At 42.5% G+C, this 15,044-nt stretch overlaps 1 protein-coding gene and 1 non-coding gene across 6 annotated transcripts in view; both read left to right on the plus strand.

The window, feature by feature from the left end:
• The window catches only part of abr (ABR activator of RhoGEF and GTPase), a 119,128-nt gene that overhangs the window by 98,056 nt on the left and 6,028 nt on the right, over positions 1-15,044 (plus strand). The window contains exon 1 of one of the 5 annotated variants that reach the window (XM_026182401.1): positions 8,178-9,103. The exons of the other annotated variants lie outside the window; for them this stretch is intronic. Coding sequence (XP_026038186.1) covers positions 8,918-9,103 — 186 coding nt within the window. The 5' untranslated portion in view covers positions 8,178-8,917. Of the gene's footprint in view, positions 1-8,177; positions 9,104-15,044 lie in introns of those variants that run through there. 5 annotated transcript variants of the gene reach the window in all.
• On the plus strand, positions 13,575-13,647 carry trnav-aac (transfer RNA valine (anticodon AAC)). The gene has a single exon. It is a non-coding gene; the product is annotated as a tRNA-Val (tRNA).

Raw genomic sequence — 15,044 nt, forward strand, 5'->3', positions numbered from 1 at the left:
TATTGTCGGGCATAAACCATAAACCGGTCCGTGGCGCAAAAAAGGTTAGCACTTTCTTATCCACCCTCTGCCCAAAACAATCATGTTTTCCTTTAAAAAACTAAGAAATCTCAGTTCTGCTATACTTTCTGATACTGTCGTCTCTTCCTCTCTGTAATTCCCACCAGCTTCCTGCCCCGGCTGTGTAATCTTTCCAGGTGGCTGCGTCCATTCAGCCACGGTTATACACTTAAGCGTGAATTATTGAAGCAGGTCAGCAGCACCGTTCTGTGAGGCTGCGCTCTCTTCATCCTGAAACTGGGTCACAATGTTCAGATGTAACACAGCCTTGTCCCCAGACTAGCAGAGATCACAACACTGAGATCACAGCCTCAGCATAGTGGGTGCCCATCCACATCCCAGCAAAGGGCAGGTTGGCTCACATGATGAAATCACACCCAACACCAGGCTCTATATCGGGAATAGTTACCAAAACAGGGGGAATGTGTCATCCTCCACTGGCTGTACATCTTAGCAAAGTGCAGTTTTAAAGATCAAGCTTATTCCAGGTGTGACAGACACTCAGACGGGTGGATGATCTCCATCCTGCAAAATGTGGACATGTTAAGGATGTGCAAAGACTTCTTATCACAACGTCCTCACCTGCTTACCGCAAAAGTAAGAAAATAGACCCAGACCCCTCGGGTTATGTGGTCCCCTGATGTTATGGTGCTTTAGTAGTTAGGAACTGTTCCACAAAGTTCTTTTCTGGGTTTAAAAAATATATATAAATCTGCCTTGTGCAGCTTTGACTTTATTTTATGTTTATTTCAGGCAAACGCAAAGCTCTGCTCAGACTTAATGCAGTCATTTCTTTCTAGAGACGGTAGGAGGGGAATCAGTTGTAATTAAAGAAAAAGTTCACTGTGTTGTTTTGCTGTAATTATCTCCACCAAAGAGGATTTGCTGTTTGCCTTTTTGAGGAAAAATGATTATCTTGTGTTTGATGAACAAATACACTCTGAGCCAGGGAACAGCACAGTTTACTCTTAGAGTTGATTTTGCATCTGATGTTCTGCCTTTAGCTTTTTTTTTCAGGTGGATGTATGTAACACAAAGAGTTTGAGGTATTGCAACATCTTTACTGTTTCATTCCTGTCATTGGTGGACGTCGGAGTGACTCGGATCATGTGAAACCATAATGAAGAATTATGGACACAGACATTAGGATAAATAAAGAGACAAGCATTAAACAGAGAGAAATTATATATATATATATATATATATATATATATATATATATATATATAATATATATATATATATATATATATATATATATATATATATATATATATATATATAAATTATTTTACTAATTAGTAAAATCCATGAAGAACTGCGTGTATACAAGGTGTGATCTCATTGTTTAGTCGGAGGCTTGTGATGCAGAGTGCAGCATTACTGCTTCACCATTTGTTCTTGCATCACCCTTCTTCTCAACCTGTTTTCCTTGCTCTCCTTCACTTTGTTTCTGTGTCCTTACCGTTGTGCATCTACGTGTGCTGATCACACTTCACTGTACTCTTCGGCTAGATGTACCACAATCTATTAATATGTACACCCTGAATATGCTGACTCTGAAAGAGCACAAAAACACGCTTTACCTCTCTTCAGCCACGCCCAAAGACACACACAGATTCAAGCTAAGCCTTTTCTTCGCTCACTCCTTTTCCTTCCCTCCTCTGTCTCCTTCACCACTTTTGTTCCAAAGTGCTTAATAAGTGATGGAGCGGTTAATCGGAGGATGCCCCCAATGGCTCAGATGAAAGACATGCAGGAATAATCTGCAGTGCACCCTAAGGCTGTGATTTCCCACCGAGCCAAACCTCCTCCCGCCTTTGCGCTCTCATCTTAGCACTCTCACTCTTAACCTCGAAACCTCATACCCCATTTTCCCATCTTCCTCCATAAGAGAGCAGGAGAGATCAAAGAGGTGGAGCAGATCATCCTGTAAACATACTTGCAGACCCATCGAATTAACCCTGATTGAATTATCCGCTCGCAGTGTGGTTTCTAGCTATCGCAGCCACCCGGCCACTGATGTCAGCCGGTCGCTGGCCTAAGAAAGATGCACGTGATTGATATTCCCAAACAATCACCTTTGTTCCACTGTCAGCTGCTTTGGGGATCAACCGAGGTGTGGCCAAAATATGGATGTACACATACGCACATTCTCAGATGCCAGCTTTCTGTGTATCCTGCTCTTGCTGTGTTTGCAGGCTGGAACAAACAACAAACCTGTGCGTGTGTCCATTGTGATAGCCAAAATGGAAAACTATAAAGGTTAATGGCCTGCCTGCACTTTGGTGAAGGTTTTTTTTTTTTGTTTTTGATTTTGTTTTTGTGAAAGCACTAAAATAGTGAATGTCCTAAAAAAAACTTACCAAAAAAACATGAAATGAATGAAAATACGAACTCCACTAAACCTTTGAAAATGTTAAAAAATACAATACAGCTTTAACTGTAAGTCCAAATCTCTGTTAGCTGTACAACTGTGTAGCAAAATTCCCCAGATTTTATTAAAAGGGTCGACTGACATTGGAAGAGATTTGAGCTTCTTATTTGGTAATTAATTATTTATGTATAACTCCCCTACTTTTAGTGTTTATTGGAAGCTGAGGTAATTTTCTCCTGCTTTAGTTACTGTTCATACATGAAAGTGAAACTTTCTTTTTGTCTTTTTTTTTTAACTTTATTTAATAGGATAGTTTAAAGTATAAACAGAGGGCAGGAGGTGGTTTTTGTGGTGTCTAGGGTGGACTACACCCAGACCCCTGTAGTAGCTTTTGGCAGCCAGCTCAGCCAGGTCTTCTTATTCACTTTAAAGCCAAAAGCAAACTGCTCCACATCTCTAATAGAAAATAGTGATTTTTCTTCAGAAGGAGCTCCTGCTGGAATTTAAAGGTAGATTGTTGCAGCAGCTGTAGCTGTTTTGTAGACTTCAGCAGGAGCTTATTACACACAGCACACACTAAACCCGCTAAAACAGCAGACTGACAGACTGACCACCCCGCGTTCATTAGGCAGGCATGGATTCAGAGCTGCTCCATATTCATGTCAGAGCGGCTCAGCCCTGCGATTGATCATTAATTTGTCTCTGGCTCCTGAAGGTGTGTGTGATTGGCAGAAGTTTGCTGAAGGCCGCAGCACTAGAGGCCCTAGAATCGCACAGTCAACAGAATCGCAGTGCTTGTCAGGCAGCAACTACACAACTAGGTGGAGTTCGTAAACGAGGGCCTCCTTCAGCAGCCCCCCTCCCTCGTCTGTTCATGTGGAGCAGCTTTACGAGGGGCCGTGCCACCCGGCGCATCTATAATTAAGAGCCAGGGCCGGCCATGATGTCAGAGCACAAGCACTCGGGACTCAACCTTCTGCTTTTTCACCTTTTCATGTGGTGGCCAAATGGTATTAAATTAAGATCATTTTAAATAAAAGCGTGTGCTGAACCTCTGACTGAGTGCCAGCAGTGTTATTATATATCTCAGTTAAATCATAAAAACAACAATTTGTGGGTGTTAGATGGACGGAGAGAGTAAAAGAAGGCAAACATATCCCCCACAGTCACCTCACATAAAAAACACATTTATTTTAGCATTGAGACTTTTGCTAATTACTCATGTCTTTTCTTTCATGTACTTTTACATTTTCTACTCTTCTCACAAGAATTCTTAATCTTATCTCCTCGTTGGGCGCCCTCCTCCTCCTCTTCCTCCCCTGCATGCATCTTTCGTCTTTTTATCATTCCCATGTTTCCTAAGCTCAAAGCCCCACACAATTCATCATCTCATACAGTTAATTTATCTCTACAGTACGTATCTATCTATGCAAGGTCCTGTTTTTTTTTTTGTGTGTGTGTGTGTGTTTTTTAAGGAAAATTGGGAGCCATTATTCCACTGTTCTTACTCACAGCAAAACCGAGCAATAAAACCACAGAAACGAATAGTTTTGCTTTTGACATGATTGAGAAAAATATTATTCTGGTACATCGACAGCCTGTTATTATTTTTGCATTTAAATGCCACGTATGGAGTCGGTTTGAGTTTTGGAGGGAATTGAGGCAGTCTGTGTGCAGAACTGCTTGGCGTTTTTGATGTGTGCTGAGTTGTGTAAACCCACAGGTATTCTGCGCTAACATGTCTGCATATAGTGTGCAGGCATAAATAACTTATGAGCCAACACAAGAGAGTGCAACACTGGCAACTCTGTGTGCTTGTGTGAGCTCGCTGCATGAATGTATTTGACGTGATGGGCTGTGAAGCAGTCGACATAGGTTGCATGAACACCTGCTGTTACTCTACTCCTCTGCTGTCAGTATCTTTTGACTTTGGGGCTTTTTGACACTTCAAAGAGAAGCCAAAGGTCAAAATTTTGCAAAGTGAAGATGAGACATGACTGGAAAGCAGATAGCGCTATCCATAAAGTGTGAAACGTTTCCTGAACAGCATCGTCTAAGTGACAGCTACAAGCTGGATGATGATCACACTAATTAATATCACAACACATGAAGCTAAATTTTGCTAGCAGGCATAAACTGTAGTTTTATGGTACCAAGAGAGAAAATAAGGCTTATTTGAGCCTGTTATACTAATTTCTGACACCATATTATTTATCATTAAACTGTGATCACTGTAGGAGCTAAATAGTTTTCGCTCCTGTCTCTTTAAGAGCCCCTCCCTGAAAGCCAGCTTCCTTCTAATTGGCTGCCCCTCTCTTACTGTGATTATACTCTGCAGACATGGACACAGACCATTAATAGACCATTAATCTGCTCTTACCCCCCCCCCCCCCCCAAAAAAAAAAAAATACAACACAAAAAAAAAAACTAAAGCAAAATTTTAATCGTGGATTAAAACTAACTTTTCCTCGTATTTGGTTATTTTTAAGCTTGAATGAGATCTGGAATCTGAGATTGGACAACATGAACCTTCTCAATAACATAGTTTGCAGCAGGCTTCATTTATGAACATCTGTTTGCTTTTATTGTTAATGCTTCATGTTTTGTGACTGTAAGCCAGTAAAAGTATGCAATCAGGTGTCCTCATGTTCCTCCCCATTTTCTTAAAAAGGTACAGTATTTCCTATCATCGGACCGCACATTCTGAACATTATTAATACTAGTCTTTTGTCTGGTCAAGTACCTAGGGAATTTAAGCATGCAGTCATACATCCTTCACTTAAGAAGAACTTAGACAGTTCAGTCATATCAAATTTTAGACCCATCTCTAAGCTTCCCTTTCTTAGTAAGATTCTGGAGAGGATTGTTTATACTCAGTTGATGGAATGACTCTAAATTGTCAGAAATCTTTCAGTCCGGCTTTAAGCCATTCCACAGTACGGAGACAGCCCTCGTAAAAGTTATGAATGACATCCTGATAGCGACAGACCGTGGTAAATATGCAGTGCTGGTCTTGTTGGACATGACCGCTGCATTTGACACTGTGGATCACGATTTGCTCATCTCCCGCTTACAGCACTGTGTGGGAATTTCTGGTTCGGCACTTGTGTGGTTAAAGTCCTATCTCTTAAATAGGACCTTTTGTGTTAAGTTGGGGTCGGCTTCATCCTCTGTGGCCCCTCTGCTTTGGGGTGTGCCACAGGGATCTATTCTTGGGCCGTTATTGTTTTCACTGTACCTTTTGCCTCTTGGCGCGATTTTCCGAAAACATAAAGTGCCATTCCATCTATATGCAGATGACTGCCAGCTCTACTTACCTTTTAGTCATTCTGATAGTCTCCCAAGTCGACCTCTGCTTGACTGCCTTACTGCTGTCAAAGCATGGATGGCAAAAAACTTTTTAAATTTTAATGATCAGAAGACAGAAGCGATTTTATTTGGCCCAAATCGTTTTTCTCATACTCCAGATGTTGATCTTGCAGCTTTGACTTCCCAACTAAAGAGTTCGATCACAAATCTCGGAGTTAAAATTGATTCTGCACTTACCTTTGATGACCATGTAAATGGGGTGGTAAAATCAGTATTCTATCACCTCAGACGTTTAACGAAGGTTAAGCCCTTTCTTTCCAAGCGTGACTTGGAAAGTGTTATTCATGCTTTTATTACCTCACGTTTAGATTATTGCAATTCTCTTTTAATAGGGGTTGGGCAGGGCACTTTATCATGCTTGCAATTAGTGCAACATGCTGCGGCATGATTTTTAACTGGCAGAAGGAAATTTGATCACATCACTCGATTTTGGCCTCTTTACACTGGCTTCCAATTGAATTTAGGACCCGTTTTGAAGTCCTTTTATTGGTTTTTAAATCTCTAAATGGTCTGGCAACTGTTTATTTGTCTGACTTGTTGAAGCCCCACGTCCCCACTCGTTCCTTTCGGTCAGCTGAGCAGTTGCTGCTTTCGGTCCCAAAGTCACGGCTGAAACTTAGAGGAGACCGAGCGTTCTGTGTTGCAGCGCCGATGCTTTGGAATAACCTTCCTCTCCATGTTAGACAGGCTACATCAGTGCCAGTTTTTAAGTCTTTATTAAAAATTTATTTTTATTCTCTGGCTTTTAACTCTGTGGGTAACTGACTTTTTTTTTTTTTTAATTTATTGCTATGTCTGGTTTTATTACTATGTGCATATTAGTATTGTACAGCACTTTGGTCTACCAGGTGTGTTTTTAAAGTGCTATATAAATAAATGATGATGATGATGTTGCGTTTCAATTGGAAATGAGAGGAATTCGGTTTTTTTGTCTCATCCTGTACTGAAGCGGGATGGCTAAAGACGCACTTGACTGATCTTGCGAGCGAAGATTGCTGCTGCTCGGCCTGGGAAAGCAGCTCTGGGGGGATTTTCCAAAGTGTGAAAAGCTTTCTTGGCTTGAGCTTGAAACTTGAAGCTTTCCCCATGAACCAGACTGCAGGTGTATGATCTGAAAGTAGTAAGAATCCGAGCCACGAGGTTCTAATGAAAGATTTAGAATTGTTTCAATGACGATGTGAAATCATTTTAGGACTAGACTGCAGACGCTCAGGGTATCTTGGCCTCTGCTGCTTGTACTAATTTTGAAGCTCCCATCACATATGATGACACTTGCTGATTGTAGTTTATTTTTCTGCTTGTTTTAGTCTTTATTTTCTCTTCTGGATGCTGTGATAGCAGAAATCAATCAAACAAGCTACAGTTCGATGTACGATTCTTTCAGTGCGTTGCCCAAAAAATTTCCTGTCGCCCTGTGGGGGTTTTTTTTCCTCCCATTTTAAAAACATGGTTTTCCCAGACATTCCTTCCAAGATATGACGCATAGAGTGTGTATGCTTCATAGTTACGAATTCTGAGAGTTAAAAATAGTCTGTGGCGAGGGTTGACTGAGGTCTCCTCCACCACCACCCCCTCTGTACTACACTTTCGGTCACAAAGTGAGACATGCTGGCCGTCCTGCTCCCACTTTAGTGTTTTATCATTACCACAGAACACATTCTAACCCACATGTTTTTACACTATGGTATCAGGCTGTCTGCTGTTAGCTGAGACGCCTTGTGATGACGGGATGAGTCCAATTTGTTGCTAAAAACTGTGGCGAAAACAGCAAAAAAAAAAAAAATCTGCCGCTTTAGCAGAAGGTAACTAAATTATAATTATTTCATCGCAGATACTGTCTCTGAATCACAAAGACATTTCAGCCCAGTAGACGGTGCGTCTTACCAGTCTGGGGGTTTTAAAATGCAGCCTCATGTCTGTAACCTTTTCCACCAGCAGAACCCCCCCTCCCTAATTCAAATGGGATGGGACACGGTGGATGGAGATGGAGTTTGACAGGCATACACAGGCTCCCTTGCCCCATATCGATCCATTATACAGAGGAATCCTTCTCTTAAGAGCAGCCAGCTCCAGCTGTGCTGTTGAATAAACATGGAGATTCGCTGGCCGTGTCTCCCGGGGTGTGAGCGTGCGTGTGGATGTCTTTGAGTGACTTTCCAATGTCAGCATACAGGCACGGTGAAAAGTGTCGAGCATTGTAGTGGAAAAATGACGCACGCATTCGCAGAGAGTAGACGATGGAAATCGGAGAACTGTAAGAATGCGGGAGGAGAAGTCATCTGCAGAGGGAGGCACAGAGAAGAGGGGGAGAGAGCAAAGATATTTCTAGTCAGATTTTAAAAGGATATGACAACATAGGAGCCTTTAGAGCTTCTTAGAGGTCTGCCTGTGTGTTTCAAGTCATGTTTTTGGCGACGCAGGTATTACCTGTCTGTCTTTCATGCTTTCACTGCCTCTTTCTCATCGTCACAGTTCTTTGTTTACTCACTTCCTGAGCATGCTGGCCAACTCTGGGAAAGGTTGACAAGGGGTCAAAGCACTGAACAAAACAGAGTCCAGCATTTAGCCTTTGCTCCTTCTCGCTCTCTCTCTCACCCTCTCTCCCCCCTCATTTCTCATTGACTGTTTATTGTGCCCTCCTCCCCTCCCTTCTCTCTCTTTGGAGGTGTGTCCATCAACATCTGGAGAAGCAGAGCTGCTCACTGACAGCGGGAGCCCATTCACCCCCCATCTCCCTCCCTCTTCTCGCGCTCTCTCTCTTTCTCTCTCGCTCAGTCGCTCTGTATGTGTGCTTGCTGTTGTGGAAGTCAGATCGCACACTGAGGAGATGCTGGCAGCTGACTGTGGAGCGAACTCACAGAGAGGGGCATCAGCGTGGACCTACTATCAGGCTTATCAAGGACACCATGGCAGCATCTTTCTCTACTTCTCCTCCTCCTCATCACTCATTCCTCTTTTGAAGTGAATTTCAGAGTCTTTTTCTGAAACTTGATTGCTGAAGCGACTCACTGATCACTAAGAGCTTCCGTGGGGATCCGTACTCCCATCCTCTTCATCGTCCGCGGTGTTCTTCCTCCACCATCGGTGGGAGAGGAATTCACAGGCTTTGGCATGACGGAGATCTTGGTATCGGATGTAAACTTGAACTCGGTGTGCGAGCGTCTGGAGCAGCACTGCTGCGTGGATCAGAATCAGCACAATCTGTCCAGCCAGCCACAGACCCCTGTGCACAAGAGGCACAGCAACACTGGGGCCAAGCTATGGGGCCGCGTCCGCAGCAAGCTGCTCAGACAAAAGGTTTCTGGTTAACATATGTACACACACACACACACACACACACACACACACACACACACACACACACACACACACACACACACACACACAAGCTGTGGTTTTTGCTCTTTAATCTTTTTTTCATCCTCTATATATCACTGTGTCACTTCCATCTGTTGGTTCTCCCTCTCTTTTATCCTCAGTTCATCCCTTTCTGTGTGCGTGTGCTCTCTTAATGGGTGTCTTTATTTCTGAGTTGACTATTGTTCTATTCTGAAAGGTCAGATGACTGAATGTAGCTAGTGATGACAGTGATGGCTAAACTGTGACCCAGAAATAAGGATATGGGTTTATTTCCCTTTTTTACCCTGGTAGAATCTGCATCTCTATTACTAACTTTAATATTTGAGCTTTAAAAAGTATTGAATATTCTTGATTAATCCTGAATTGCACTGGAGTTTGATGCAGGATCGGTTACACTCACTTGTGAATAACTTGTGAGAAGATGTTAATATTTGAAAAAATGGTACCGACATGAAACGGCACTGTGCGACGATTTAATTAAGATAGGAATTCACGATCGCTCTAAAAGCACTCTGTTTAATAATATGAAATAATAATTTCCTGCTCCCTGCCCTCTCCTCTCCATCAGTCTTCATATCCACAAGCCTTTTTTTCTCCTTTAAAAAAATAAAATAAAAAAAAAGCTACTAGTGATGACTAAAAGGCAGCTTGTCATGTTGTTTGACGATCAGAATGGCTCCCTCTGCTGTTCAGTTGTGATAATGACGCCTCTTTGGCATTTAAAGCAACGATTTTTTCTTCTTCTGTTTATTAAGTGTCATATTACTCCATATTGTCTCTGAGACACACATCTGGAATGTTTGCATGATGTCGTTTTGGTATGCAGCCAGTTATTATCCCTTTCTTTGTAGTGTCTGCAACTGGCCTTTCGTGGTGTTGCGACGTTGTTTAAATGCAGTTTCTGGTTTGTGACTCTTTTGGCTGAGCAGCAAAGGTTCTGTGATTCAGTGCACACCTCTGCACACACAGCTGAAACAGAGTAATGCAGACATAAGCTGAGGAATTTTTAGGTATTTATTTATCTGGAGGGGGTGACCACGTTCTTGCACAGCCCTCCTCTTCTTCAGCATCAACAGCGTTTTGAGCTGTAATTTGTGTGCATCATAACCGTGTTCATAACAAAGAGTCAGATTTAGGCTGACCTTTGCTTCCATGTTTTCCATTATTCAGCACGAGCCTGAGGAAAGCTGACCACTCTTTTATACTGAGCGGAATAAAACAGTGATTACATACATTATTTCTCTGTACACAGGTACCACCGTGTTAATGTCAAGGCATTAGAGGAGGAAGTCCCTTTGTCTCACTGCTGTCCAAATTTCTCAGCTTTGGCAATAAGTCTTTTTGGTATCTTGCCACCCTGCACTCACACCGTGCCGAAATCCCTGTTCACCCATCTGCTCTGTAAGGTTCATCCTTTAATTCTTGTCACTTTTTCTTTCTTTTTTTTTTTTTTGAGTGAGCTTGTGTTGTCATTTTTCCAAGCTTGGTTGCCTTTTGATCCTATCAGTCTTTCTACAGTCCCCCCCTTTCTTTCCCTCGGTCATGTGTTTCATTGCAACATGCTGGGGATTGCTCTCGATGATGTTTAACTATCCACTGATATTATCTAAAACCATAACACAGCGGAGGCACGCATGGATTTTTTGAATAGTTCTGTTTTCTGTAAAGGGTTCATTCTTAGTTTTTGGTTAAGCAGTGTGTGTGTGTGCACTCTGTTGTGCATGCTTTTAAAATTAAATCATGCAGATATGCGTTTAGAAATTTGAATCATAATTGTTGGGGCCAGGAAAAGCAGACTTTAGGGCATAGTGCGTCTTGTTTCTGTCTGTGCATCTGTGGCATGCATCATGTTATTTACTGGGTGTTTAGAGGAATGAAAAGGATAGGTGAGGGCACGGAAGTACACCAGGGAATTGTGCTCCCTACGTGAGCTGGAAGCAGCGCCTAATTAAGACACAGTGTGATGAGATGGAAAGCTGGCTGGAAAACGCTAATTGGTGTAGAACTAGAAATATTTGATGTGTCGCAACAAAGGAGCAAATAGCCTTGAGGCTGGGATGTGGGGTTGTAGCTTTTGCGTTGTGTTCTGTTTTTCCCTCCTTTTTGTGGACTTTTAGCCAGCTTAGTGCAGAGAACAATGCAGACTAAGCCATCGAGGAGAATCGCATCCGACCATTATCATCTTCCCTCCCACTCGCTCATCCTACCTCTTACCCTTGCAGCATTTCAGCTCCCATATGGAAATTATACTCTCCATTTTAGTATGTTGATTGGTGCAGACGAGATATTAGCATTTCATCCTTTCTGTGTGCCTAAAATGCCATCTACTCCCCTAATGGCCTTTTTATATAGGCCACATAAATCTCCTCCTGTCTCCACCGGAGGGCATGGCCCTTTATTGGCCCCAATTCATCCCCCCCTGTGTGCAAGATCTGTGATTGGTTAATGGGCTCCAGGAGGGGAGTGGCAGGTCAGTAAAGCATTCTCAGGTTGATGCCCACAGTGACCCCCTTGCTTCTGGCTGTGCAGCAGCCAGCATGCAAATAGCCTTTAATCTCCTTACAGTGACACAAAGGCATTAATCATCTAATTACGGAGTGAGATTTTGGGGATGTGCTATTAATCACAGTAGTGTTGTGCACTTTATTTTTGCCCCTTGCATGCAGGTATCTATAGATATGGTCACTAAAAGTGTATTTGTCACTGCTGGTAAACATAAAGCACATGCTGTGAGCCTGAGCAGCAAAAGTAATGCGATGAAAAGTTACTAAATAATCAGGAAAACAAACTCGCATAGTTGCTCAGTTGAATCTTACTCCAGTTCTTTTTTTCACATTAGCTGGGAGGTTAGTTGCCATGGCTACAGTTGACAGACTTTGGATGGTGGGAACGGTGCATTTAAATGATAAAATGTCAAAGTAAATGAAACAAAGTAGTCTTTGACTGTGTCTCTCCTCCATGTGGAAACGAGAGATGACACTGGTCAATAACAAAGTTCCTGAAATCACGTGAATTTGAAGAGATTTCGGTCTTTTCCTGAGCACGTTCATGCTGCAGCACAATGAAGAAATCATAAAAAACTGATCATATGGGTATTTTAAGGAAAATAAAGGAGGTGTTTGTTTTTGACTCTGAATATTAAAGGAATATTTCACCCCTTTATGTTTTTCTGCGTTTCAGTATCAGTGCTCCGCTCTGCTGCAGGCAAGGATGGTGTTGCGTAAGTGTAGTACTCATCTGTGTGTCGCTGCTTACAGGGGCTGGATGAGAATCACACACTGCTGGCAGAGATAAAAGACTAGTCTGCAAATCACAACTCTCATTCAGTTGAAAATCCCTGCCGATTGGCCCAAACTAGGAAGAGAGGGCAGAAGGCAACATGGCAACCGAGTCAAAGACCTCCCATGGCCTCGTTGACATCAGCAGCTGTTGAGTAAAGAGTCATATAAACATTATGGTTCATGAATCCAAAAATAGTCCTGTTGCTTATGGAGCAGGAGCAACTTTGCTGCTGCAGGATGTGTTAGCTGGAAATTAAAAAGAAAAAAAATGAAATGAAGGTTCAGTCACTGTGCACACGGTTCCTGTAATCCTGCTAAATCCAAGGAGCCGCGCAGTTAGCACCACGTTCTAATTAAAGGACTAATAAAAAGCTTTCTGCAGCTGAATGAATATTTAATCAGGCAGAGAAGCAGTGGTGAAAAAGTGTGATGAAACACAAAGGACAAATTAAACAGCGATTCATTAATTTAGCATATCAAAAGATCAAGTTATGCTTTTTGCTGTGTTGTCGCCAGCACGCATTACCTCTCCAAGCACAGCAACAATAAGCTAATTAAGTCTATAGAGATTTCATTAGTTTGGCTTTACACATCACTTTGTACCTGACTGTTTGGTTCAGGCTTCTGCCGCTGTTTTCCTTCTCTTTGGTCTGCATTATTCAGCTCTTGCTTTTACATAAATTTATAATCACACAAAACAAACAAGTGTCCAAACACTGCTCTTTAGTTGTACTAAATCTGAGCAGCATGTGATACTAAATGTTCATATTGGTGACAAATTTGCACATCTGAGCAAGATTTTCTTTTTGCACTTAACTGAAACGTAGTTTTGCAAACAACTGTCCTTTCACAGACCCGCATCGGTCACGCTTGTCAGATGAAAATGCTTTCATGTATAGTGTTCCTGTGGACAGGAAAGAGGGATCCCTGTGCACAGAGAACATCGTGGATGATGTACACCGATGCATCAAGATTCTTTGTAGCGCTGCATGTGTTGAGGCTTGTGCAGCTCCATAGGGGATGCAGACCCTTGATTGCCCCTGTGTTGTTGCTGTCAGTCTCAGATCCACAGCAGGGTGGAGGGCGGGATTATATTTCCAGAGGGGAGGGGGGAGGGCTCTCAGTTAGTTCCCGTAGTGTAGTCATTATCACGTTCGCCTAACACGCAAAAGGTCCCCGGTTCAAAACTGGGCGGGAACAAGATTTTATTTTTTTTTCTTGAAATGTAAAACTGAAATCCAGAGTACAAGTCTGAGTAATACTGTGTGACTGATAACCACATTCTGCCCTGTCGGTGTAAAAGAAACCATTTAGTAGCACAAAAGAATGACTTATCAGCTTTGATCTTGTAGATCAGTCTGAGTAGAGCACAGCCTGTACTCTGTTCAAACTGCATGTACGTCCCGGCTCATGTCTGCCTGCTTCTTTATTTGGAGACTCTTAGTCATGATATCAAAGCCTGTATTCTGCATGACTGACCTAGAGTCCAGCAACATGCAGGAAAAAGGATACTCAAATCAACCGTGACTTTTCTGTAGGTTTCTGCAAATGGACCGAATCACACGGCGGCCGCATGCTTCCCGTTATGTTCATTTCAATACGCTCAAACATGCAGGAGAGCAGATAAATGAGGGTTAGTGTGTTTAAGCACACAGAGTACAGAGTTAGTGGGACGTGCACATATACGGCCGGATGGAAGTAAACCGGCTGTACCTCATACTCGGTGCGCACACTTGCTCCCATATAAAAGCTGGGTTCTTTTATATGGGAGCAAACGTCTTTTTTCTTCTTTACGTCTCTCATATCAAGTCTCAGCTCTGTTACCTCCTGCCATCTTCCTGAAGGTTCCCTGACTGCGAGCTGTCACTCGGAATAAAACCTTAAATCCTCCCTCTGCTGTTAGACCAGCTGACTGAACTCATCCTCCGCTAAGTCACAAACCGCGTCTTGCAGTGCAATCCCTCCTGCTGACATTTTGTGCTTTATTCTGAATGAAATACTATAAAGTAAATGAAAGCTTGCTTCATGCAGGCCTCCTCTCAAACTCATTTCTCAGGGAAGCAGGCGAGTGGGGGAGCAAGTTCCTCTCAGCTATTTTTTAATAAACGGCCCAGTTGTGGATACAGGCTTGGACAGGGTCACTGAGTATACAAATGGCTGTAATGGACCCTTTTTGTTTTTACAACCCTATTTGAGTACATTCATTTTTAATTAGGATTTTTAGAAATGAGCAGAGTAATAAGGAGGAAATGGGTAGGATATTTCTTTTTATTTTTTTCAATTAGTTTACTCCAGGGGGGCTTAAAGAGGCGTCATCAGTGAGCCTTGGATCTTTGCCCGGTTCCCTTCTCGGCAGTTGCTGTGTAAAGCCCCGATTGCAGTGATTACCTGTCCTTCGTCTGAAGCCCAAACACTGCTGGGAAAACAGGCTTTAGCGATAATAGGAATGCGTGAAACCGGTGCCAAATGGCCTTTTTACGAGGTAATGAAATACACTCACTAAAAACTTTTAATCCCGACAATAAGAGGAGCGTGCTACCCCTGCGCTCACCCAGCAAGAGTAATTTTCCTCTACGTTAAGCACATCGCTGTGCAGG

This window comes from Astatotilapia calliptera, chromosome 10 (assembly GCF_900246225.1).
Source record: "Astatotilapia calliptera chromosome 10, fAstCal1.2, whole genome shotgun sequence".
Taxonomy (NCBI): Eukaryota; Metazoa; Chordata; class Actinopteri; order Cichliformes; family Cichlidae; genus Astatotilapia; species Astatotilapia calliptera.